The sequence below is a fragment of the Mesoplodon densirostris genome, chromosome 8 (assembly GCF_025265405.1).
Source record: "Mesoplodon densirostris isolate mMesDen1 chromosome 8, mMesDen1 primary haplotype, whole genome shotgun sequence".
Taxonomy (NCBI): domain Eukaryota; kingdom Metazoa; phylum Chordata; class Mammalia; order Artiodactyla; family Ziphiidae; genus Mesoplodon; species Mesoplodon densirostris.
In genome coordinates this window covers 22,164,860-22,191,521 of record NC_082668.1, presented here as the reverse complement: position 1 = coordinate 22,191,521, position 26,662 = coordinate 22,164,860, and the positions used below count along the sequence as shown (strand labels likewise).

At 44.8% G+C, this 26,662-nt stretch overlaps 1 protein-coding gene across 1 annotated transcript in view; it reads right to left on the bottom strand.

Moving 5' to 3' along the window:
- MREG (melanoregulin) overlaps positions 1-26,662 on the bottom strand; it is a 65,362-nt gene that overhangs the window by 25,542 nt on the left and 13,158 nt on the right. Inside the window, exon 2 of the mRNA XM_060107159.1 lies at positions 16,857-17,016. Within this exon, the coding sequence (XP_059963142.1) occupies positions 16,857-17,016 (160 nt within the window). The remainder of the gene's footprint in view (positions 1-16,856; positions 17,017-26,662) is intronic.

Genomic DNA, 26,662 nt, shown 5'->3' with positions numbered 1-26,662 from the left:
ATGATTGGCTAAAAAAGCAATAGTGCCAACTGCAGTCCACACAATAGAAAACCATCACTCTGAAACATGTCAGTATGTGCCTTTTGCTATGTAGTCAAAGGTGCTTTCTATCCCCCAAACATCACTTTAAAGCAGGCAAAAGATACATACCATGTCATGGATTAAAATATGAAGGTGAGGACTGAAACATCAATGAAATGCTGTGTTTCTGAACATTCAGCAATCAAAAGCCTAGATACACTTGGACCTGAGCGAGTTCCTCTCAATGACTAAATCTTACCCAGCATCGGCTGAGATGTTCACTTTAAAGTCAAGCACTAGCTAGCTCGGTGCTTTGTGACCACCTAGAGGGGTGGGACAGGGAGGGTGGGAGGAAGGGAGACGCAAGAGGGAGGAGATATGGGAACATATGTATATGTATAACTGATTCACTTTGTTATAAAGCAGAAACTAACACACCATTGTAAAGCAATTATACTCCAATAAAGATGTAAAAAAAATATTGCTACGATTTATGTCAAAAAATAAATAAATAAAAAATAAAGACAAGCACAGACAGAGCTGAAAATGAGCAAGCAAAATGAAGAAAAGGATGGATGAAAAATCAGGTTCTGCTTGTTTCCCCACCTGGGTGTTTTACAAAGCCCTGCCCTTGGCTGGAGGAAGAGTCCGGAACAGGCAAAACAGGAGAGGAAGAAAAGACCTTTCCAAACTAGGGCAGAGGAACAGGCAGAGTGAGGGGTAAGAACGGCCGCCAGTGTTTCAACATCAGCAGAGGATCTGCCACCTCGAAGCGGGATTGTTTCTCAAATGCCACCCCTTACCTGCCCTCAGACTGCTAAGCCATCCAGGCACCCCCGGCTCATTGTCCACATTCGTGTGCAGCTCAAGGGTGTTCTTGTTGTGCTTGATGCTGACTGCCAGCTCATGCCAAGGTCCAACACTTTCAACAATTCAGGCCTTGGGCCCCACAAAATCCTTTGGGACAAGAAGCAGTCTGGCTCATCCAGTGCCTTGGCCTCCACCCTCAGGGCCCTCATGCAGGACCCTGTCCCTATCCCAGGAAATCTCACATGGCAAGTTTCTGGCAGTGTTTGCAACGTGACGAGGCTGCTCCAACCCCAATTCAGGAAAGACCGAAAATCACGGTGACGATAGGCATGAATACATCTGGAAGCCCCGCAGGAAACCACTGAGCTGAGCTGCCCTCTCTGTTCAGAAAACCTCTCCTCTTCCTCAGATTTCACCAATGATGATGAGTTTGGGTTCCCTAGTGCCTCCTTAAATCATTCATACTATTCACTGAATTCCTCTGGTTTTGAACAAACACCTGCTTCTTTCTAACTTCCAGTTAAGCTGAGCCTACACAGAGTAAATGGACATTTAATTGGGTGGAAAGATGGGAGAGAAAATGTTAGTGATGGGATACTTGGAGAGGGCTGGGGCAGGCTTGATGAGCAGCCAACAAAGGGGACACAGACATAGGGTAACATGAGAAGAACCCTGGGAGGGGGGCCCTCCGGAAGTCAATGGGGGCCCCAGAAAGGCAGGGAGAAGGGTTCTGCAGCCTTCTGCCCATATTGAGAGTGACATTACATCCTTGGGTAGCTCAGTCCTACACCAGACAGTCCACCGCATCCTGACATATTACCCCTTCCCTCCTGACGTCTGCCTAGACAAGCAAATGGATGATGGCTTAAAAGCATGGCCTACAGTCATTTCCCAGTAGAAAAAATACGGAAACCTCGCTGACTTCAGATAGACAGATGACAGTCTACGCAGTGCAAGATGACAGAGGGCATTTTTAAACGTGTTTTCACCGATTGTCAAGGCAGGGCTGGAAGAGCAAGCACCCTGACCAGTCCTTGGTCAGAAGGTCTCTCTTCTTACAAGCTGTTGCCATTCCCACTCATAGCTTTCCTCGGAGTCCTTCTGTGCTGGCAAAGAGATAGGGACCAACGGGTAAAAGCTCACGTCCCTGAGCATGTCCTGTGTTTAACAACAAACTCAACGGCAGGGGGGTTTTATCTCCACCCTTCGTACCTGGTTTCAAAACTTCCTGGTAGAGGGCTTCCCTGGTGGCGCAGTGGTTGAGAATCTGCCTGCTAATGCAGGGGACACGGGTTCGAGCCCTGGTCTGGGAGGATCCCACATGCCGCGGAGCAACTAGTCCCATGAGCCACAACTACTTAGCCTGCGCGTCTGGAGCCTGTGCTCCGCAACAAGAGAGGCCGCGATAGTGAGAGGCCCGCGCACCGCGATGAAGAGTGGCCCCCGCATGCCACAACTAGAGAAAGCCCTCACACAGAAACGAAGACCCAATACACCCAAAAATAAATAAATTAATTAATAAGCTCCTACCCCCAACAACTTAAAAAAAACAACTTCCTGGTAAACTCGCCAAGGCTGGGAAAAAAAGAATAAAAATCAGTGCCCAGAGACAAGTACATTTGGCTGCACAATGAAACAAAAAGTATCTACGAGGACTTCCTCCTGCTCGCCCCTCCCTGATGACTGGGGAAGCAGCACTGGCACGTGGATCTTCCGGTTCCTGGAGCCGCAGCCACCAGGACTGACAACATGGGGTGCAAACACACACTGCCCGCCCGGGTGTGGCCTCCTACGACAAGCTGCATCCACGTAGAAGGAATGAGGTGAACTGGGACTCAGGTCCACTGAACCTGGCTCCAGGTTGTTTATGTTTTTAAGCTTTGTCTATGCTTACTTTATATTTTTTAATATTTTAATTTTATTGGAGTATAGTTGATTTACAATGTTGTGTTAGTTTCAGGTGTACATCAAAGTGATTCAGTTATACATATACATATATTCATTCTTTTTTAGATTCTTTTCTCATATAGGTTATCACAGAATACTGGGTAGAGTTCCCTGTGCTATACATAGGTCCCTGTCAGTCATCTATCTTATATACAGCAGTGTGTGTGTGTGTGTGTGTTCCTCCCAAGCTCCTGATTTATTCCCCCCTCCCCAACATTTCCCCTTTGGTACCCATAAGTTTGTTTTCGATATCCGTAAGTCTGCTTCTGTTTTATAAATAAGTTCATTTGTATCTTTTTAAAATTAGATTCCACATATGAGTGATATTATCATATGATAACTTGTCTTTCTCTGTCTGACTTACTTCACTTAGTATGATAATCGCTAGGTCCAGGCTCCAAATTACTAAATAATAACAATGACAACAGCAACGTGGTAAACAAGCTTGGATGTGACTTTACCTCACCTCTTTTCTAATTAAACAGGACGATTATTTCAAGAGTGTAGACTCAGTTTGTATTCATAAGCCACCGGACCTGTCTCTCCTATTGCAAAACCATCAAAGGGCACAGCTCCCTCCAGGGCGGTAAACAGCATGGTGTAATGATTATGTGACAACAGGTACCCACTGGGTACCTAAATGGAAGGGTGGTTTCATATCAAGAAAAATACGGTCTCCTTCCAGAACACTTCAGCGATTTTAGGACTGAAAAGCCACAGATCTGGGCCCCCATCAGAACCGGGCAGGTGCTGCCATTCCCCCTCAGCATCCACTCAAAACCAAAAAGCTGTACTTATGGAGGACTCCTCGTAAGCCTTCAGAGATTCCCCAGCTGAGCACATTCACACCGTGGAGACCCAGCGCGCCAGTATCCAGGGCTCTAGCGGGCTCTGTGCAATTAAAGCCATTTTCAGTTATTCTAAGATGAGCGAGACCAATCAAAGAAAGAGGCGGGGGCAGGGTGGTGGGGAGGGTGGGGAAGAATCGAACAAATACGTCTCTGTTAATTACCATGTGAATTCACGGGCAGCTGGAGGGGAGGTAAGCTTCAGAGAAAGAGCCTGATCTGTTAGATGAATCTTAGAATACTAAAAATAAATACCAACTGACTGCTTCATGCACATTCTGCCATTCAGTCCATTTTGGCAGGATTCCTCAAAATGTGCTCCAGTCCTCCTAAACTAACTCTCATTTTCTCTCTCTTAATCTCTCTTCCTCCCTCCCTCCTTCTTCCCACCCCTTCCCCTTTCTCCAACATACCCACACTAAAACAAGACAGCTTAGAAAGACCTAAGGAAACAGCCACCACAAAGTGTGCTGTGAAATAATTATTTTATACGAAGTATATGTATACAGAAGCAATACACACATGTAGTCTAAAATTGCTTTCAAACAGTACAGAAGACCGTAAAGTTAAAAGAAAGTAAAAGTATCCCTTTCTCCATCCACTTCTACTCTCCAGTGGTCACCAAGGCTAAAAAAAGTTCATAGGTAACCTTCCTATGAAGAAATTTTATTGCTGTATATTAGCATACATATGCTTTTATACAAATGGGATCTCTTTCTACACAAATGGGATAATATTATACATGCCCACTGAGCAATAGATCCTAACTGTCTTTCCAAGCCAGTATCTATAAATCCTACCCTGTTATTTTTTAACCAGCACCTTCATCAAATATTTTTATTTCCAGATTTTTACTTTTCAAAACACTACTGCAGAGAATGCATACCTTTGTTTAACTGTGTGAGAATATCCATAGGATGGGCTGCACACACTGGAACTGCCGGATGAGTTGATATAACTTAGATTCAATATTTAGGCTACTCCAGGGACTTCCCTAGTGGTCCAGTGGCTAAGACTCCGTGCTCCCAATGCAGGGAGCCCGGGTTTGATCCCTGATCAGGGAACTAGAGGCCACATGCTGCAATTAACACCCGGCACAGCCAAATAAATAACTATTTTAAATATATATATTTAGGCTGCTCCACCTTAAAAGAATTTCAAACCAGTGAATGGGGCCAAAACAACTGTTGAGGAAGCAAAGGAGCTATTTTGATCACAAGGGATACCACTCTGAGGCCACCACTTCCCCCAGGCTCTCTTGGGTCTCAGCCAAGAGGAAAATGTAGAACTGTACTGAATGCTGCCACAGTCTGGGCAGAGATTCCTCAAAGCTCAATAGCCTCATCAGTTTCTATGCCTTCAGTCCAGCTTTATATATTAAATAATAAATCAAGAAAATGAATGTGTCTTCAAGTGGAGAGGTGTAGCTGTCCATAGGCAACAGAGATGATGTCATTATTGGATTGGGGAAATAGTCAAGAGGTTCCACGGGGGAGAAAATGGGATGGTAGGACTTGCTGAGCCTTGGCAATGCATTAAATTCTACTGCAGTAATCTACACAGATTATTACACTCGGACTGAAATGTCTAGAGATCCCTATCTTCCACTGCTAATCTGCTGGCTCTGCTTGGGTAACTGCCTAGCCCCTTCAATTTGAGCCTTTATTCGAAATATCTCCCTTGGTCTCAGTCGCAGATTCGTCTAATATGACACGGTTCTGGATTTCCCTTGATTCCATATTCTGCTGCCTGCCCTCCCGAATCCCTGCCTGTGTCCAGTTCCTGAAGCTACAGTTCACCTGGGGGTGATGTTCAGAAACCTCTATCTACCACCATCAAGGGGCAGGGTGTCCTAACCAAATCACAGGAATAGCTTTATACTGGAGATGAAAGCACCAGGTTATCACATCTGGAGGCTAATAGCAGTTAACACTGTATATGTAACATACTTAGAGCAGCATCGGGTACACGGTAAGTGTTCCATAGATGGCAGTTGCCATCGATCTCTGATCCCTCTTTCCCAGTCACTTCTAGTGTGGTCACTAGTTTCCTTTACATATTTCATTATAGGGGAGAGGCTGGACGGACCAGTCAAGTTTATGGCCCATCAAATGGTTATGTGCATTTGCGTTTATACGGCAGTCTCTTGCAAATTTGATTAGCATTAGTAAAATCCACCATGATGGTTCATTTTACGTTCCAACTTGGCTGGGCCACAGTGCCCAGATATTTGGTCAGTCATTATTCTGCATGTTTCTGTGAAGGTGTTTTGTGGATGAGATGAATATTTAAATTAGTACACTCCAAGTAAAGCAGATTACTCTCTATAATGTGGGTGGGCCCTACCTAATCACTCGAAGGCTCTAATAAAACAAAGATTGGCCTCCTCTCTGCAGGAAGGAATTCTGCCTTTGAACTTGAATTGCAACTATTCCCTAAGTCTCCAGCCTGCTGGCTTCCCCCATCAGATTCTGGATTCACCAAGCCTCCACAACTGTGTAAGCCAATTCCTTTAAAAAAATGTAAATAGACAGATGATAGATAGATAGATAGATAGATAGGGATGACAGAATGATAGAGATAGATAAGATAGAGAAATAGAGAGAGATAGATATAGGTATAAGTATAGAGATAAAGAGCTATAGAGATAGATACACACACACAGCCCAGCATGTTGGATTTGTTTCTCTAATACACTCCCTAAGTTCAAGTAGCTCTATGTGCCCTGAGAAAATCAAGTTCAGAGACCTGTAAAGCCCATTACTAGATCTGGGGCAGAAGTGACACACCCATAGTATCACCAGCCTGTGAGCTTTGCATGAACAACCAACCAGGCTCCCTCACGCACATGCCCATTGTGTTGACGTAAGAATAGTTGTGAAACTGAAAGTGGTCCTTACTTGGATGAAACCAGAAATTCTAACTTAATGGCAATAGAAATCAGTTCGTCCTCCTATTGAGTTGAGAGGCAGGGCATGTAGGAAGAACAGAAAAGAGTTTTCTACATTGTTGACCCTAAATTAACATCAAGACTAAAAAATATTAGACTCAGAGATACAGAGAACTGAAAACACTCATTTCAAACCAAGCCTGCCTAACTGAACATTAGACACATTGTTTTTAACAAAATTAACCAATAAATAGACACATCAGGCAGAATTTGAACTTTTGTTGAAACAAATCCTGTATATAAAATAGCACAGATACATTTGAAAAATCAATCACACATTGGTGTTTTCTAAAGAGGGAAATAAGTTGGAAAGTACCTTTTTTTTTTTCTATAGAGTTCTAGGCCTATAAGCTTCTTTTACCACACGATTATTCCTGCTCACATTTAAAATAAAGCACAAAGAAAATCATTCAGCTATCTGCCCTAAATCCTCAGATCCTTCTAGCTTTCCTTCTCCACCCCAAAGGGAAGGCATCGAACCCTGAGTCAGAAGCCCATTTCTGGACACTATCAAGAAGAAGAAACCTCTTCTTCGGGTCTCTCTCTCACTCTCTTTTTAATAAATAACTCATCTACATCAAAAGACTGCTGTGGAAATCCAGGCAACGCATGGAGGAGGCACCCTGACTCTACGACAGGCAGGCATTTCTGATGATCTCACTTGTTCTAGAAAAAGCCAAAGCCATCACTGAGGTAGGTCACTGGAGGCTTAACTTGGTATTAATCCCTGTGTTTCAAATTTACAACTAGTCAACTATAGCTTAAAAAAAATACAACTCTTGAGGCAGCTTTATGTTTTCTGTTTCTTCTCAGGCCCAGTTGGTTTCTGCAAATTGTAAAAAAATCTAATGGAGAGATAGAATTCTTTATCAGTGAATTATCCTGCATATGCATGCCAATAAACGTGTGGTCTGCCTTCTGGAAATTCACCATCACAAGCACAATAACTCAGAAAACCCAGAGATGCAGCAACCTGTTACTGCAACAGTGAAGTTCTAGTAATGGAAAGAGACGGCCAGCTCCCTGCCCTTCTCCTACAGGCACTGCCTCTTCCTGGAGGTCCCCAATGCGTTGTACACCCTCTCTGTCACTGACCTGTCAGTAGTCCCAAGCTGTACTATCTACTGTCTTTCTGGGGCTCCAGGGGAAGAGGGCCAATGAGGACAGAACCTAAAGAGCAGTAAGAGAACCAGGGCCTGGTCGTTACATTTTAGTATATGGATGCTTGGAAAAAACAGAATAGAATTCAGGTACAAAGAGCTCCCCCAGTGTTCTGACCTGTCTATTTCCCTTTCATGGACAGGCAGCTCAGAGGGAGGCTCTGTCAAGACATCAGCCTCTTTCGGGTTTACATCCCTAACGCTGATATTCAGTGGTGGTGACTGGCCCACAGTTTCAACTGTCTCTGCTCTATGTGGATGTGAAAACTGATCAATATGAAGTCATCAGCTGTTTTATTGATCAGTTTAGAGGTTAAGAAAGGTGATCTTAGTAACAAGTGTTGGTGAGGATGTGGATAAATTAGAACTCTCATGCCTTGATGTTGGGAATGTAAAATGGTGCAGACATTGTGGAAAACAGTATGGCGGTTCCTCAAAAAATTAAACATAGAAGTACCATATGATCCAGCAATGCCACTTCTGGGTATATACCCAAAAGCATTTAAATCAGGGACTCAAACAAATATTTGTACACCCACGTTCATAGCAGCTTTGCTCACACAGGCCAAAAGTTGGAAGCAGCCCAAGTGCCTGGTGACAGAAGAATGAATAAACAAAATGTGGTTTATACATACAATAGAATATTATTCAGCTTTAAAAAGGAAGGAAATTCTAACACATGCCACAACATGGATGAACCTTGAGGACATTTTGCTAAGTGAAGTGAGCCAGTCACAAAAAGACAGATATTGTATGATTCCATTAATATGCAGTACCTAAAGTAGTCTAATTCAGAGACAGAAAGTAGAAAGGTGGTTTCCAGGGACTGGGGCAATGGGTTATAGGGAGTTATCGTTTAATGGGTATGGAGTTCTAGTTTGGGAAGATGAAAAGTCCTGGAGATGGATGGTGGTGATGGCTGCCCAGCAATGTGAAGGTACTTAATGCCACTGAACTGACACTACAACGTGGTTAAAATGCCAAATTTTATGTTATTTATATATTTTACCACAATTTTTAAAAAAGGTGATCATATATCCCAGCTTGTCTAGGGCAGCCCCAATTTATATCTTTGGCCTGGCATACTCAATATTAGCACCCCCCTTTCTTCTTAAGACCTTGTGACTGTGTCCCAAACTGGACAATAACTAGTATGATCTCCCCGAGTTTAAATGACTATTCAGTGTCATCTTAGGACACGGCAGAGGTATGACTCTCATCCCCAACTGTCTAATTCCAAAGGCATGTTTTTCAGCACCTCACATGCTACTGAATATCTAATGATTTTCCCCTTGCCTGCATCGTTTTCTAATATTTGTTGTCTCAACTCTGTTGGCTTATTACACAGAGCTTTGATGTGCTACCTACTCGGTAAGAAACATGGATTACCTTAATGTTAATATCCAAAATGTTTAGATATTTTTTTAAAAGTTGGGGGTGGGGGCCTCCCTGGTGGCGCAAGTGGTTGGGAGTCTGCCTGCCGAGGCAGGGGATACGGGTTCGTGCCCCGGTCTGGGAGGATCCCATATGCCGCGGGGCGGCTGGGCCCGTGAGCCATGGCCGCTGAGCCTGCGCATCCGGAGCTTGCGCGTCCGGAGCCTGTGCTCCGCGACGGGGGAGGCCACGGCAGTGAGAGGCCCGCATACCGCAAAAGGAAAAAATAAAAATAAAAAAAATAAAATAAAAGTTGGGGGTGGGCAAAGAATAGAAAAGAACCTCAGAGACAGACAAACAATGTCTTCCGGTGGAGTCCAATAGATTTTTGTACCCAGAATGGTGCCCAAGGTGTTAAAAATTCCCAAGCAGCATCACCTAGAGGATGTTACATGCACTGCCCAATACAGGTTGATACTAAATAGATACTAAAGTCATCCACTCCGTGATTCAGTTGGTGCAGGGTGAGTAATGGTTGACAGATACACAGACCAGAGCCGCTGCTCGGCAGGAAGTTAACACCCATTTGGTAACTTTGTCTTTGAGCAAAAAGATTCCACTGAGACTCTTTGTAAGCTCAGTAGAGACACGGGGGCAGCGTTTCCCATCATACAGGCTTCCAGGTCACAGAGACTGAACTACGATCCCAATTCCCCCACTCCAACACCTTGGACAGATGACCAAAAGCCTCTCATCTTATGTGTCAAAATCCCTCATTCACAGGGGTACTGTGAGGCTTCAGTTCTTGCCTGGAACACACGCATTAAGCAGCATGCTACTGTTTAGAACCCTACATAATCCTCCATAAATATTATTACCTAGAACACAGAGGGTAAGACGGCTTGACTCTCAGATCCTAATGAGTGTTTTGTTTTGTTTTTTGCGGTATGTGGGCCTCTCACTGTTGTGGCCTCTCCCGTTGTGGAGCACAGGCTCCGGACGCGCAGCCTCAGTGGCCATGGCCCACGGGCCCAGCCGCTCCGCAGCATGTGGGATCCTCCCGGACCGGGGCACGAACCCGTGTCCCCTGCATCAGCAGGAGGACTCTCAACCACTGCGCCACCAGGGAAGCCCCTAATGAGTGTTTTTATTCTCTCCCCCTCTAACCCAAACAGTCACTAGCAAAGTCAAATAAAGAATGGTTGCATTCAACCATCTGGATCATCTGGACCCCAAACAAAAGGCCTTTTGAGAAGCCCAGAATGATCTAGAGAATTGCTTCAATTTTCCACTGTTATTTTGCTCCTTCACGCTTGGCGTAAAACTTGCAGTTCTATCGCCAACCATGGCCAGCGTTCACCCACTTATTGAGAAGTCAGATGGCCTGACCAGAGAGAGCCTCGTCCAGCGAGTGGAGACTTGCTAAGACGGAGCCGTGCAGAGCCCAACCAGAACATTCCACCTCCAAGCGCTGCAGAGCGATGTGGCTGGGACCCACCCTCTCTCCCACCGCCTCACATCCTCCAACCAAACATTCCAGTTAACTCTGTTTTACCCTTTCTTTTAGTACCAGGGATATGACAGGCTAAGCCTATAATCCAGGTGTTGCAAACAAACCCCTGGGAACTTCTGTTGCTATCTTAAACATTGTATAGGAACTGTTTACAATGCCTGACAACACTATGCCAGCAGGGAGTCCTGACACACAGGAAGAGCAAACAAATTGTAAACCAGGAACATTTTATGTTTTTGCCTCTATAGTTTTAAAAAATAATAACATGTAGCTGTTCCCAGGGGTTCAGCAGAGGGAGGTTTTCAGGTTTTCACAGGATGGCTTGAGCCACACAAGCATCTGGTGTTCACATGGTTCCTGCCAGTGTATAAACACTGCTTTGCTCAGTGACAGGCACTCATCATCAGGACGACGTACATTTCCCAGCATGCAATTACTTAATAGCTTTAAAAATAAGCCTAGAATTTCTATCACCGATTATGTCAAACAAACATCACCTATTTTGAACCAGCATAGTCTTTAAAAGTGTTTATGAAAACGATTTGATTTTCAGCACTTACATTCTTAATTTTATTTACTTTTTATTTTTGGCTGTGTTGGGTCTTCATTTCTGTGGGCGGGCTTTCTCTAGTTGCAGCCAGCGGGGGCCTACTCTTCACTGTGGTGCGCGGGCTTCTCATCGCTGTGGCTTCTCTTGTTGCGGAGCACGGGCTCTAGGCACGCGGGCTTCAGTAGCTGTGGATCGCAGGCTCTAGAGCACAGGCTCAGTAGCTGTGGCTCACGGGCTTAGTTGCTCCGCGGCAAGTGGGATCTCCCTGGACCAGGGCTCGAACCCGTGTCCCCTGCATTGGCAGGTGGATTCTTAACCACTGTGCCACCAGGGAAGACCAGTACTTACATTCTTAATCAAAAATGTAAAAGCCTTCTTTAACAGAGTAAAAATCTTGAAGCCATGCACGAACTCCTAAAAGAACTATTACTGAACCTTCAGAAGAGGCACCAAATAACACGTCAGAGAACACTGAACAAAGAGACGAAGGGATGGAAAGAAACATGATGAAATATCTTGACGCTAATAAAACTGAAACCCTGGGTTGCAGTCTTAACCAGCTGTACTCACTGTGTAAATGCATCATTTGGGAAAAGTGTATTATGACTGGGACCACTTCCTGAACTGCAATCACGATCCCCAAACCAAACATAGCTCTCATTCCACTGATGTGAGAGTCACTTTCATATCATTGGTTTCAAAAAGTCACAGAAATAGGCTTTGGACAGATTCTGTTCATGCATTTAGAAATCTACATGGGATCACAGACAATATCTAGTCCCCTCTAACAATTTCAATCGTGGTCCTCATTATATATTTTGTCTCTGGATTCAGAAAGCCCAGATTCAAATCCTGACTCCATACCTTCAACTGTGTGGCCTTGGACAAGTTGCTTCAAATAGAAAGAATCACAGCACCCACCTCACAGTTGTTGTGTAGAGGACTTAATTAATCTATGTCAAGTGGTTGAACAGTGCTTGGCACTGTTTTCATTATTATCTTGGAGGACAAGATCGTTCAGTGTGATTAGAATTATTTATACAAAATAAGTAAGTAAGGTACAGTGATATTTCATTAACCATTATTAAGCTCCCTAGAAGAGAGTGTTATATGAAGTACAACTACGTTAATGAAAATGAACATAAGGATAATGGTTTAGTGACATGATTTTGAGGTTGTTTACTATTTCTTAAACATAAAGTATTTTACAAAGCCAAAGACAAGAGCAAAATTTTTCCACTACTTGGAGATCTGTAAATGCATCAGTTATTCTGCTGACAGTCTTCAAGCTTTTGAAGCCTTGTGTAAATGAAAGTGGATTATATTAGAATTAAATAATGTTACTGTTTTATTTTCTCACACTGCAAGTAATTTTAAGTTCATGCCTTTGCTTCATTCTTTGCTCTTCTATATATCTTCTTTTCTGATTTTTTTTTTCCAATTTGGGACAACACAGCGAATGTAGCTTTAACTATATTTGCAGCCCTTCCTCCACCAGCTCCAGATTCAGAAAGGGAATGTAGGCGGTGCACACACTGTTTTGAAATTACTCTTCATTTTTCAGAGAATTCCAAATATGGACGTTCCTGGGTCTTTCATGCTATTGCTACTCAAGAAAAAACATAATGTTCAGTTTTCCTTAACACCTTGCTTGAGCTTCTAAATTGTATCATGCAAAGTTATCTAGGGTTTCTTGTTCCTTAGTAGGTGGAATTTGTTTTTCCCTCAAAACTAAAATCCTCCGTTTTATTAAAATTTGTACCAATTTTACCCTTCATGAAAAAGAAAATAAGCAATATGAATGTTCAAACTTAAAACAACCCCAGCTTCCCCCTTCTACCTTTTAAATCAATGGTGAGTTCAGTTTTCAATCATACTGAACAAAATAACAATAATATTAAGTAGTAGTAGCCCTTATTGTAAATATTCCTTACATATCAGTAGCCCATAAACGTATTTTGTTTAGCTGACACATTTTTTTTAATGTGAGCTATCATTTAAAAATCTGGACATTTTTGGGGCTTCCCTGGTGGCGCAGTGGTTGGGGGTCCGCCTGCCGATGCAGGGGACGCGGGTTCGTGCCCCGGTCCGGGAGGATTCCACATGCCGCGGAGCGGCTGGGCCCGTGGGCCATGGCCACTGAGGCTGCGCGTCCGGAGCCTGTGCTCCGCGGCGGGAGAGGCCACGGCGGTGAGAGGCCCGCGTACCGCAAAAAAAAAAATCTGGACATTTGATATGTAAGTTTGGATTTTTAGCTTCTCTTAAAAATCCAAAGTTCTGGAAATTCCCTCCTCAGCATGGCAAAACAGCTATCTGGAGCTTAGCAGCTGCTTCTCTTAAACACTGGATGAACTCCCAATGCTAGTGAGTTTTGCACCCTGAAGTGTTTTTCCTAGGTTCCCCCAAGAAGGAAGCACTGTGACAATTCCAACATTTTAAATACACACTCTTTTTTTTTTTTTTTTTTTTTTTTGCGGTACACGGGCCTCTCACTGTTGTGGCCTCTCCCGTTGCGGAGCACAGGCTCCGGACGCGCAGGCTCAGCGGCCATGGCTCACGGGCCCAGCCGCTCCATGGCATGTGGGATCTTCCTGGACCGGGGCACGAACCCGTGTCCCCTGCATCGGCAGGCGGACTCTCAACCACTGCGCCACCAGGGAAGCCCCACACATACTCTTTGATCCAGCAATTCTACTCCTGAAAAAATTATGGCAGGGCATACAAGTATATATGGATACCCACTGTAGTATTGCTTCTGCTCCTAACAGCAAAAAACCTGAATCAACCTAAATATTAATAGGGACTGGCTGAATAAATGAGAGTGAATTCATGCAAGAGAATACAAGAGAGCCCCCAAAACCACTAAGGTAAATCTACAGATGTTGAAGTGAAAATATGTCCAAAATATATTATTAAGTGGAAAAAAAGCAGGGTACAGAATGATATGTAATGTATGATCCAATCTGTGGGAAAATGAATAGATATATTAATATATTAATATATGCTTTTATATGCATTTCAAATTTTTGGAAGAAAATATAAGAAACATTTTTTAACCATGTATATATATTATGTATGTATGTATACATACATACCTTAAAATATATTTTATATATACCTTGTGTATGTATCTGTATTTTTTTTACACCTGAAAAAAAAGGAAGCACCATGAACAGAGACATTTCACATCATTTCATATAAAATCATTATCATCACATCTTCATGTTATTGACCTGACGGCCTGTCCTGGTTGCAGAGTTCCTCTAGAGTTAAACTTGACTTCATTTCGTAGGCAAGGAGAAGAAAAAGCCTTCGGGGCAGGGGAGGTGGGAAGAATTGGGAGACTGGGATTGACATATATACACTAATATGTATAAAATAGATAGCTAATAAGAACCTGCTGTATAAAAAAATAAAATAAAATTCAAAAAAAAAATCTCTGGGGATGGGGTCCAGGAAACTTATTTTCAAAGTAATTCTTATATACACTCAAGTTTGAGAATCGCTGTTATAAAAAGTTCCCAAAACTGGGACCTGTAGCCATTTAAAGTAAAGGTAAAGTGTAAGATAGAGACACGATCCGTGCCGCTGAGAAGTACCAGTCAAACTACGTACAGAACATTTCTACATCCGGAACTCACTCATTGTACACTACTCCATTAAATATGAATGTGAGGTGCTGTATATATACATGTTACACAACATTAAATGGCCTAGATGACAAAGTAGTGGTGTACTTGTATTCAAATCAAGAAGAGGTTTTTTCCAACATATTGAGGAAAATATAGGATAAAAGACATTGCTTCTATTCTTATTTATTTCTTCTGTACCTAAATAATAAAGGATTGAATTTCAGCTAATAAGAAAAAAAAAAGAAAAAGAAAAAGCTTTCTGGAAGGCCCTTCACACAGGTCCAAGAGCAGCACAGAAATGACACGGTGGCCGCTTTGGAAGCTGTGCTTATTCAGAGCACTTTGCAGCTCACGTTGCCTCCTCTACTGCCTTTTCAAAAGTAAAGACAAACAGGGCAGAGAGACAGGAGCTCCTCGAGAGAGAGCTGCCAGGCTCAGTGCAAACACCCTTCAAGGCCCTTTCACATCTGGCCTGAGGCCCTGGGGAGACAGAGAAACGTGTGCTATATATATATATATATCACTTCCCTATTGCTGTCACAGCTTTGCACAGAGTGGAGAAAGAAAAGGAAGAAAAGAGAAGAACTAGTTCCATTCTCACCAGCAGAAACCCTAACGGGTCAGCCCAGTACAGCAGGGTAAGGATTAGCGCTTCCCGTTAAAGGGAAAACAAGGTCATGCAAGAATTCCTGTCCATATGCTCAGGAAGGGCAGCCAGGATGGCTATTCCTGGCCTGAGCAGCCTTTATGATGTCCTTTAAATGTTACCAGTGGAGGAGGGGATAGCGGGGCGGGGAAGCCAGGGGTAGTGCAGTGCATGGCCACTAATATGCTATGCCTCTGAGTTAAGCGCTGTGATGGGTATCTAGCAGAAGTTGTCCCTACCAGCACTCCACACCCAAGAAAGGAGGCTCATCAAAGCCACTGCGGGACTCTCCAGCCTACTCTTCCCCCAGGCCTCAAGAACCAGAGGCAACTGTCATTCCCCACCTCTCAGCCCACCTCCAACCCCCCAAAGGCATCCCAAGTCACACCAGAATAAAAAGGACCGGGACACGTGACTCTTCTAAAGTTATCATCTCCTGCTAATGCATGTTTTCGGGGGGAAAAACAGTTAACAATTAATTAGCAGAAATAAAGAAACCTAGATAAGGAACAGGCACCCCCCCCCCAGATAACCCTGCTCCCATACATACACACTCTGGTGCCTTTCTTCATAGCCTAAGCCTGAGGTTTTAAATGTCTCTGTTCTTCTCAATTACTATATGTTAGAAAGGAAAACATAAAGTCATAACTAATATAGGCATCTATTCAGAACTAACAGATGAACACAGAAGTTAGAAAACTTAGGTTGTATTACTTGGAAAATGATACACGTAATATTATATTGTATTATGTAGAGTACTATAATACTACTTTTGGAATAAAGGAGAAAATAAAATATCATCCTTTTTGCTGTTTTCTCTTCATTTATGAAGTTGTCTCCTTTTCAATATTCTGGTGTTCTCATATCAATGACTTTGATTAAAAGTCCATTAAGAGTGGTTTCAAGCCTTATCACAAAAATCACCTCAAATATGGCAGATACGCTGTTTGATCCATAAGCACAATTTAAGAAGATACAAAAAAAAAAAAAAAACAATTCAGGCCCCATTAATTCAGAAGTAGTGATGATGCAAAGTACCTCTCAACCTTCAGTCTGAATCTTTAATGGTGGCTTGCTAAACAGTTAGAAAGATTAGAGATGGACTGGTTAAGCCACTTAAGACCATAAAGTATTTTCACGATCTGAACAGCACTGCCTTGCTGTTTCCCTACTGCTGTAATTTGTATCATTAGGGTAACAATTAGAAATCAGTCTTATCTGTGTATTAAACAGGTGTACCAAGACCAGCTAAAATTAGCAACTAGATGCTGCTAAAAGACCTGCCCTACGTTTCACGCATCTCATCCTTCATTCTTTTCTCTATTCTAAGCTGGTCTTCTCCGTTATTGCTGTTTTTCACTGGACATTATCACCTGCACACAGCAAGATCTCAAAAGGTGCTTACCTCTGAATCTTTGGCCTGTTGATTACGAACAACGATCAAATTGTAGAGGATCCTGTCGTCGTCTGCCTCTGTGTGGGACACATCGTGAGGCACACTCCACAGATTCTGTTCATCATCCCTTGCCAGCGTGGCTCCAAAGGAAGAATATGGATTGTTATCACTATGGGATAAAAGAGGGGGTATAAGGGCTTTGTAATGTATATTACATATGATATATACATCATATGTAGCTAATATATAATATAAATAAAAATGTATATGATATAACATATAAATATATGTATTCCTAACAAAAAAATCTGAATTGTCTTTAATAATTAAGTATAACACAACAGAACAACAAAGAAATCACTTTAAAAACAACAGAGGGACTTCCCCGGTGGCGTAGTGGTTAAGAATCCACCTGCCAATGCAGGGGACACAGGTTCGAGCCCTGGTCCAGGAAGATCCCACATGCCGTGGAGCAACTACGCCCGTGTGCCACAACTACTCGGCCTGTGCTCTAGAGCCTGCGAGCCACAACTACTGAAGCCTACGCACCTAGAGCTCATGCTCCGCAACAAGAGAAGCCACCGCAATGAGAAGCCCATGTACCACAATGAAGAGTAGCCCCCGCTCACCACAACTAGAGAAAGCCCACACGCAGCAGTGAAGACCCAGAGCAGCCAAACATAAATAAATAAATAATAAAAACAACAGAGGACAGATACAACAGGATACCTGGGCAGAGGTAATTTTACTATGTTAAGCATGAAATTTAGCACAGAGTACCCCAGCAGCTAAGGAAAAAAAAAAAAGAAATCCAGTGGGGAATAGAATTCTCATGTGATTAAAAGAAGAAAACAATTAACATGAAGAGATGAACTTTCTACTGGCTCTGAATTCAAGGAAATGCAGTAAATGTAGAGTGCAATGGTATGTAGTATCTGTCAAATTCCCTACAACAAGAAAACTAAGTAATAAATATGCACATCCAAATACTTTCAATAAACAATATGAGGGCTTCCCTGGTGGCGCAGTGGTTGAGAGTCCGCCTGCCAATGCAGGGGACACGGGTTCGTGCCCCGGTCCGGGAAGATCCCACATGCCACGGAGTGGCTGGGCCCGTGAGCCATGGCCGCTGAGCCTGCGCTTCACAACGGGAGAGGCCACAACAGTGAGAGGCCCGCGTACCGCAAAAAAAAAAAAAAAGAGCACATTGTCCCTGCTACTGGTGTGACTATAATGCAAGGAGGTAAGTACTTTTTTTTTTTTAAGTGCAAACAGAAAATTGTAGGAACAGGGAAGGAGTGACACATTATGTTTGATGAGAAGGAAGTTCGAGAAAGGTTTCGTGGAGGCGACGACCTCTAACCCAGACCTAAGGAGCACACAGTCTTTCCTCAGGAAGAGAAGCACGGGGAAAGGTGTTCCTGGCAGAGGGAACAGCACCAGCAGCGTATGGAGGCTTAAAGTGCCTGCAGGGCTGGGGAATTCCAAGGGTTCACGCAGGCCCAACCACACAGGCCCAGAGGGAGGGAAGAAAAGGTGATTTGGGGTCAGACTGAGGATCTGCTGGCAGGCTTTGTTCTGTGAATGGTGACCAGTTATCAAGGTGGTTTTGAGCCTTGTCAGGTCTGGGTTTTATAGAAACAACCCTGGACGAAAAAGGAACAGAGAGATAGCTTAGGAAGCTGTCACAATCAACTGTCACAAGAGGGTAGGTGTGGCTTTCCTGCCATGTTCTTTGAGTTCCTAGTGTCAGGGGGCCTCGGGGCCACTGCTGGGGAGGAGTGGGGCAGGAGATGGGCAGGGCTGCCTGGGCGGAGAGAGAAAGAAGCCGCTCTGTTTAAACCTCATTTGTTAGAGTTACAGGGAAGATTTCTTTGGGGCGTAGGAAAGGTGGAGTTCTATTGCTAACTAAGTAAATGTTTAACTCTAAATGTTTCGAAATACTGGTTGGAGTGAGAGTGAAGAAGGGTGTGGGCTCGAGAACGAGAGGGGGAATCGCTGCGAGAGGATGGGTTCCAGCAGCATCAGAGACACTCAGACGTGGCCGCCCTGGTGACTGGGGACGGGCGGCACAGAGGTGGAAGGAGAGGAGTCAGCGCTGACCGTGTGAGGGCGATGCCTTGACCTGGGACGAAGCCAAGGCCGACCTGCACGCCTTCAGGATGTGCAGACAGAGATCAGGATCTGGGCTTAGGAGTGAGGACAGGGCGGGAGCTCTAGACTTGGGAGAAATGCTCGTGCATCTCCATCACTGCAGAAGCCAGGGGATCAGAGGAAGCGTCTGGGAACAAGCAGGGAGTGACGAAAGGAGCAGGGGTGGAAGGCAGACTGGAGAGACCAGGGGAGCCCAGAGAGAGAGAGAGAACACTGGGACAAAGAGAAATTCCCAAGGGCAGGCAGCACTGCAGTGTCAGAGCGCGAAGAGTATTAACTCCAACTTCCTTTTGCCTAAATAGATTTTGCAGCCAGTGATAAACCACACGGTGCTCACCCAAGGGCCTCCACCCTCCATCCCTCCTGTTGTACAACCATCTGAGGTCAGAAGGATGGATGACGCTATCCCACTTGGCAGGCAGGGACAAGCCTAACGAGTTGTTTGACTTCTCCCCAGACAGGCAGCCAGCGGACAGTCTCCCCCCAGCACAAGGTCCTCGATGGGGCGTCTCCAAGCAGCCACGGTTATGAGACTGAATCCAAGTGCTGTGACGGGGATACACCCACAAATGCAGCGGCTCGGGTAACAACTACATGTGTTTCCCCGCGCAAACCGGCAAATTCCCCTGGGGCTTCTCCTCAAGGCATCCAGACCCCGGGGGTGGGGGGTGGGGGGGACACAGCTTTTACCAGAAGCTGCAGCCACTGGCTGCTGACACCACAGCACACATCCCTCCTGGGTCCTAAAACTCGAGTACGTTCCAAAACCGGTCTTTTATTTTTCCCTAAGTTTGTTTCATTTGTATGAGTCTTGTCTCTTCATCAAGTGGATACATTCCTCTAGGGCAGGGATTGTACCCAGTATTTCTTTCACATCCCACATCACCTGGCGGGGGTGGGCACAGAGTAGCTGCTTTAGAAGTGTTAAAAGTATTAAGTATCCAATACTTAAATGGAACAAACTGAGCTGTGATCCCAACGTGCTAAAGGAAATCCCGGACATAGCTTAGTAAAACTTCCCTAGAGCAGGAGGTTTAGACATTGGCCGGTACCCACCTGAATAAGCAGTCATAGACAACATTTGACCAAGAATAAGCTATCTTGGTCCCTATCTGCTTGATAACCCACAGTTTCTTTGCATGCTTTGAGTAGACAGCCGCCTCCCTGGTCAGTTGCTCCTACCCTCTCACAACCAATCAATTAATCAATCAATCTGTCTGTCTTCTCTCTTTCTCTCTTCTCCCCCCACCACCCCCATACACGTGTAACTCCAGCCAAGGTCAAACAGTAGCCTCTCATCCTTAACTTACAACCCCTGTAGGCAGGTCAGCGTCAGGCCTGTGCGGATGTCTCCAGACAGGTAGTGCCTCCCCAGATCCCCCTAATTAGGAGCAGTGCTCCCCTGAAGTCCCGTGAGCCTCTGACTCTGCCTCGTCACTAATCCGCCCACCCCCAGGGAACGATATAAAACAGGGAAGAGAACCAAGGGCTTCTGCCCCTGGGTGAGCAATGACTCTCACCCAGGGTGATGCTCTCAAGCTCGGGGTCTAGGCTGCCCTCCTCTGCAGTGCAGCCCCTACTCCGCCTGGCTGCCTACCTCACCTGGACCTCGCTCCCACCACCTTCTTCTCATCTGTTAGAGTTACAAGTCAGGTTTCTTTGGGGGCACAGACATGGTGGGGTTCACTGCTAAATAATTCATTAATAATTTCACCAAAACACCGGTCAAGGTGAAAGTGAATGAGGGAAGGACCTGTCAGACCAGCCTGCCTCCTGGGATCCCTGGTCCCCATTCCTTCCGTCCTGCTCCACCAGCCAGTCAAGGCAGCATCCACTTTGTTGCTTTTTTTTTTCTTTTTTTTTTGAATTTTATTTTTTTTTATATAGCAGGTTCTTACTAGTTATCTATTTTATACATATTAGTGTATACATGTCAATCCCAATCTCCCAATTCATCCCACTACCACCACTGCCCCCCCCACTTTCCCCCCTTGGTGTCCATACGTTTGTTCTCTACATGTGTGTCTCTATTTTGAACGTTTAGGATGAAGAAGAGACCAGAGCAAAGAAAGGCCTAAAGTAAACAACTAAAGAAGCAGCTTGGGAACCTCTGTGCTCCTGAAACTGTGAAGGACTGTGGGACCTGTGTAAAGAAAGCTCCATGCAAAGGCCCTGGGGTCTGAGCCAGAAGCCTTGGGAGGACAGAGGCGGGGGAAGAGGGCACTGAATCGGAGCTTCACTTTCCCTCCCTCCCCCATATAATGACCTCTAAAAGGTTCTGAGGAAAGTGAGAGTGGCCGTTTTGCCCCCGGCCACCATCTGCTGATGATAAATATTTTATTAACCTCGGGCATTTGAGAAGTGGCTCTGAAGTTACACACAAGCAAAGCAGAGGCTGCTTTTACTCCCAAAAGGTAGGATGATTAAAGTCTCAGGTTCCACCCCCAATCCCACCTAGGGCGCTGGACCAAATCACTTGGGAATCTTTTCTTTCAATACCATCTAGGGCTAAAAGGAGACTACAGGCTTAGAAACACTGCACTCCGTGCCCGGGGACTGCATGCTAAGTGCCACTCAGCATTACAGCTGCTCACAAGGGTTTCCCGTGAGTCCTCACTACCAGCAAAGGACTGTGTGTGAAAGCTTCTGGAAAGCCCCACAAAACACGCACTCACAGGCCCGCTGCTGAGGCCAGTGGTTCCAGTGACTCTACTGCTCTCCCCACAGACAGGCTGGGCGTCAGCCCTCACTGGTCCAAGACTGAAGCTCTGACAGTGAAGAGAGAACATCTCCAGTAAACAGCAAACAAAGGTCTCAAAAAACAGACCCCAAAAGGCTGTTTAGTGCGACCCCCTTGACTACCTAAGACCTCCTATCTGATTCCCCACTAGGAACTGGCCTGCCTCTTTGCCCCTGGCTTCCAGACTTTTCCCTTCCTCCTTCTGTGGTGACTTCCTGGTGAAGGGGCAGGAGAAGCGAAGGTCCTTACCCTCTCCTTCTTTTTTTTTTTTTTTTTTTTTTGCGGTACGCGGGCCTCTCACTGTTGTGGCCTCTCCCGTTGTGGAGCACAGGCTCCGGACGCGCAGGCTCAGTGGCCATGGCTCACGGGCCCAGCCGCTCCACGGCACGTGGGATCTTCCCAGACCGGGGCACAAACCCGTGTTCCCTGCATCGGCAGGCGGACTCTCAACCACTGCACCACCAGGGAAGCCCTCCCCTCTCCTTCTTTTACTCCCTCCCTCCCTCCTCTATTCTCTGCCTCCTCTCTCCCTCCTTTCCTCCCTCCTTCCTTTCCTCCTTCCTCCCTCCCTCCCTTGTTCTTTCCTTCCTTCCTTCACTGCTTCCAAGACAGATACTCTGACCAAGTTAATTCAATGTCTAAACATTATTTAACCCCAAGTCTAAACATCGGTCCATAGATTCTGGAGCTTTTCTCATTGTTTAACTACCAAGGCTCGTCATGACTTCCTTCAACACCAGAGGTATCAACCTTCTCAAAGTACAGGAAGGAAAACTCTGGGTGCTTTTCTGGGCCCCAGTCCCTGACATGTTCCTACCCTTCATGCCTTCTCATCCCAAGGCTGAAACAGAGCACGGTGTGATCACGCCTTTCATCCATTGCTTTAAGTGCTTTAAAGCCTTGAAGATGGTCCTGACAAGAAGTCTGTGAAGTAGGAAGGGGAAACATGATTTTTATGTCTCCCAGCTGAGGAAAAGCTGGGGCTCAGGAAGATCAGACTCAGCCCTTGGTCTCTTCCCTGTTTATATTCACTCCCGGTCATGTCATACCAGTCTCATGGCTTTAAATACCATCCTCTTGAGGAAGATTCTCAAACCCATACCTGTAGCCCCAGCTCAGACCTCGCCCCCAAGTCCCAGACTCCTGCATCTACCTGCCTTCTTCCCGTCTCCATACGGATGGCTAGCAGATAGCTCAAGCTCAACATGGTGGACCAAGCCCTGACCTTCCCTCCAAACCTCCCCATCAGCAGCCTCCCCACCCAGATGATGGGAAATCCAACCTTCCGGTAGCTCAGGCCAAAATCCTTGGTTCTCTCATCCCCAACATCTAATCCAACAGAAAATCCTATTAACAATACATTAAACAAATACCCACCTCTACCACTACCCCTTTCTAAGCCAAGGCACCTGTGTCTTGCAAAAGAATTCCTGCAATTTTTTTTCACTGATCTACCTCTTCCTACCATTGCCTCCACCAATTCGCAGTTCTTAATACAATCAAAGGGATCCTTTTAATATGTAAATCAGATCATGTCACCTCCCTCCCTCAAAACCCTCCAATGACTCCCATTTGACTTAGAATATAAGCCAAGGTCATACAATGGTCTATAATGCCCTTGTGACACACCAGCCACTCTGGCCTCTTCGCTGTTCCCTGAACCCACCAGTCACACTGCCATTTCAGGGCCCCTGCACTGGCTGCTTCTTCTACCTGTAATATTTTCCCCCAGAAGTCCATATGCCTCACTCCCTCCCCTCCTTCAAATAGCTGTTTAAACATCCCCTCCTCGATGAGGCCTACTCAGACCAACCTATTTAAAATAGCAAGCATGCTCCCCTGCCCCTGTTCCACCTCCATATCCATGAGTTCTGTATCCCTGGGTTGGGGGAGGTGGGGGGGATGAATCCCCTGCAGATGCTGAGGGACAAGTGGACTTATTTATCCTCTAATTTACTTATTATGTTTACTGCTTATTGTGCCACCCCACACACACACACACTACAATAAAAGCCCCCTGAGGACAGGATCTGTATCTCTTTTGCTCAGTGATGTATCTGGATTACTTAGAATAGGACCTGGCGCTTAGTAGATGCTCAATTTGCTGAATGAATGAACTGCAATTTCCCAACTTCACAGGGTTCTGAATGGTAGAAATGAGGCTGGAATCCACTCTCCAGACAAGTTCTTAACATGTCTGAGCTGCTTAAATTCATGAAGGTGGGGCTTAAGAGTCTTCCAGAGGAAGCAGACAGTAAGCACATATGTTTATGTCTGGTGGTGATCAGGGCTCTGCAGGAATACACGGTGGCTAAGGGACAGAGAGAGGGCGAAGAGTACTGTTTTAAAGAGGATGGTCAGGGAAGAATTTTCTGATAGAATGACTTTGAGCAGAGACCTGAATCAAGTGAGGGAGTTTCCCAGACAGGTAAGTGGAGAAAGAACATTCCAGGCAGGGAGGACTCTGAGACAGCGCGTGCTTGGTGTATTTGAGGACCCAGGAGAAGGCCAGTATGGCTAAAGGATGAACAATTTCCCCTTATGTGCTGACTTTAAAATCGAAACCATGCATAATAGCCCCAAACTGGAAACCACCCAAAAGTCCACCAACAGAAGAATGGGTGAACCAAAGGAAATATACTATAAAGCAGTGAGAACCACCAACTACATGCACCAACTTGGATGGCGAGAACATACACAGTTTGATCCTATGTATGTAAAGTTTAAAAGCAGGCAAAACTAAAGAACATTTTTAAGATGCATACATAGGTGGTAAAGCTATAAAGAAAAGCAAGGAGATGACTATCACAAAAGTCTAGATACAATCAGGGGTGAGAGATGTGGGGCTGCCGATAGCTATCTCTTGCCTTGGGCGGTGGTTACAGGAATATCCACTTTATAGTTGTTCTTTACACTGTACATATGTTTGTATGTTTTCAGTCTCTGATATACAAACACAAAACTTTAAAAGTTAAGGGAAAAAAATAAGTGAGAGACAATTCAGTAAACTCTTATTCCTTTCCAGGGAGTACAGGGGTTCTTTAGATACATACTGTCTCACCAAAATTATTTCCTAAAAAAGACACCAAAGGATAGAGTGCACAGCATATTATTGTCACAAAACAAACATGTATTAACCAGACTGAAAAGGACTTCCACTGCCAACATAACAAGCTATTTTACCCAACATTTAAGCAGAATTCACTTTTTAAACAAAGGTGTAGTGGCAAGATCACTTCAAGATATCTAGAGAATAAAAAGTTCCAGGAAACCTAGATCAAAGGATATGTATGAGAAAGAAATATCTTCTCAGGAACTTCCAATGTCACCAAGACTGACTAACACAACACAACTCACAAAAAGGGAAGAAGGATGCTGGGGCTTGCCTGGGAAGCAAATCTTTAAAAGTCATCCTCAGATGAATTCTGAGCAGCTGACTTCTTGGTAAAGCGTGTACCTCCTACTTCTTGACCTGAGGCCCAGTTTCTGGGAACAGCATGCAGGACCCTCCCCCCCTCTCCTCTGTCTTTCAAGAAAGTTAAAGTACAACTCTTGGAGTGGATTCTTCCATCCAGGCGCACCTTCCTGCAACAGGAATCCTTGGTGCCTCTGCAGTCACTTCTTAAGAGTCACTGCCTGGCCCAGGGCTACGGGCCTTGTAACTGCGGGCAGTGCAGAAAGACCTGGGTGAGTTAGTTGCATCAGCTCAGGTTACCCAGCAGCAGATTATGGGAAAAGAGTCAGGCCATCTGGGCCCCAGTATGAGAGATCCCACTGACACTAGCACATTAGTCAACATTTTTTAAAGCCTTCCAAAGGTAGAAGACAATTTGATCAGCTTGGAGGTCATGTGAGTCCACATGGTGAAATGAAAGATTCTAGACATGTGAAAGATTACTGTCCTAGAATTGGTGGTGATGACCTCTTAAATGTCTTCAAGCCACCACCCTTCTTTCCCACTGGCCCCTGGCTTCACAGCCTTAAGAGAGAAAAATAAGCCAGTGTCTCTGGACCCCAAGCTATAACAATTCAGGGCAGGTCTCAAACTTCAAACACCATGTCTAGAACACGCCACATCAGCAGATAGATACACGCCTTCCTGCACCCTAGGAGGGCTCTACTCTTCCTATGGAACTGAAGTAGAACAGGACTTGAATTCCAGCTTGGCTGTGAGTGCCCCTGAGCAAGCTACTGAAGTTCTTGGGCCTCAGTTTCTTCTGCTATCAAGTAGGGATTACAGATGTAATTACAACACAGCCTCACTATTCCCAGATTCCATATTTGCAAACTGGTCCACTCACTAAAATGTATCTGTGATCCCCAAATCAATACTCATGGTGCTTTTGCAGTATCCGAGGCACAAGTTCTCATGTTTCCACTCTTGTACTGGGAACAAGTGTCCTTTTTGTGGTCTATTAGTGACACATTTTTTTGCATTTTTGTGCTTTTTGTTGGTGATTTTGCTGTTTAGCTCCCAAGCATAGTGCTGAAGTGCTAAAAATCATGTGTTAGATAAGCTTCATTGAGGCAGGAATTATAGAGCTATTGGCTGTCAGTTCAGTGTTAATGAATGAACAATATATATTTAATAAGGTGTCTTTAAGCGGAAACACAATAAAACAAGGTTATATACTGAGCAGTTGATGAATTAGCTCTCAGGGACCTAACCCTGGATTTTCCCCTTGGAGCCATGATTCTTTATTTCAGTATTCACGGTGACCATAGAATGTAACTACTATGACTCACAAGAACTGACCATACCTCATAGGGTTATGGCGAGGATTTAATTAATAGATATAAAGCACTTATGACAATGACTGGTATGACCTAAGTGCTACAGACAACCTATAAAGGATCAGCAGAGACTTTTCCATAAAGGCATTCTGCTTGGCATTTCAGCTAATAAGGGTCTTGGTGCTCT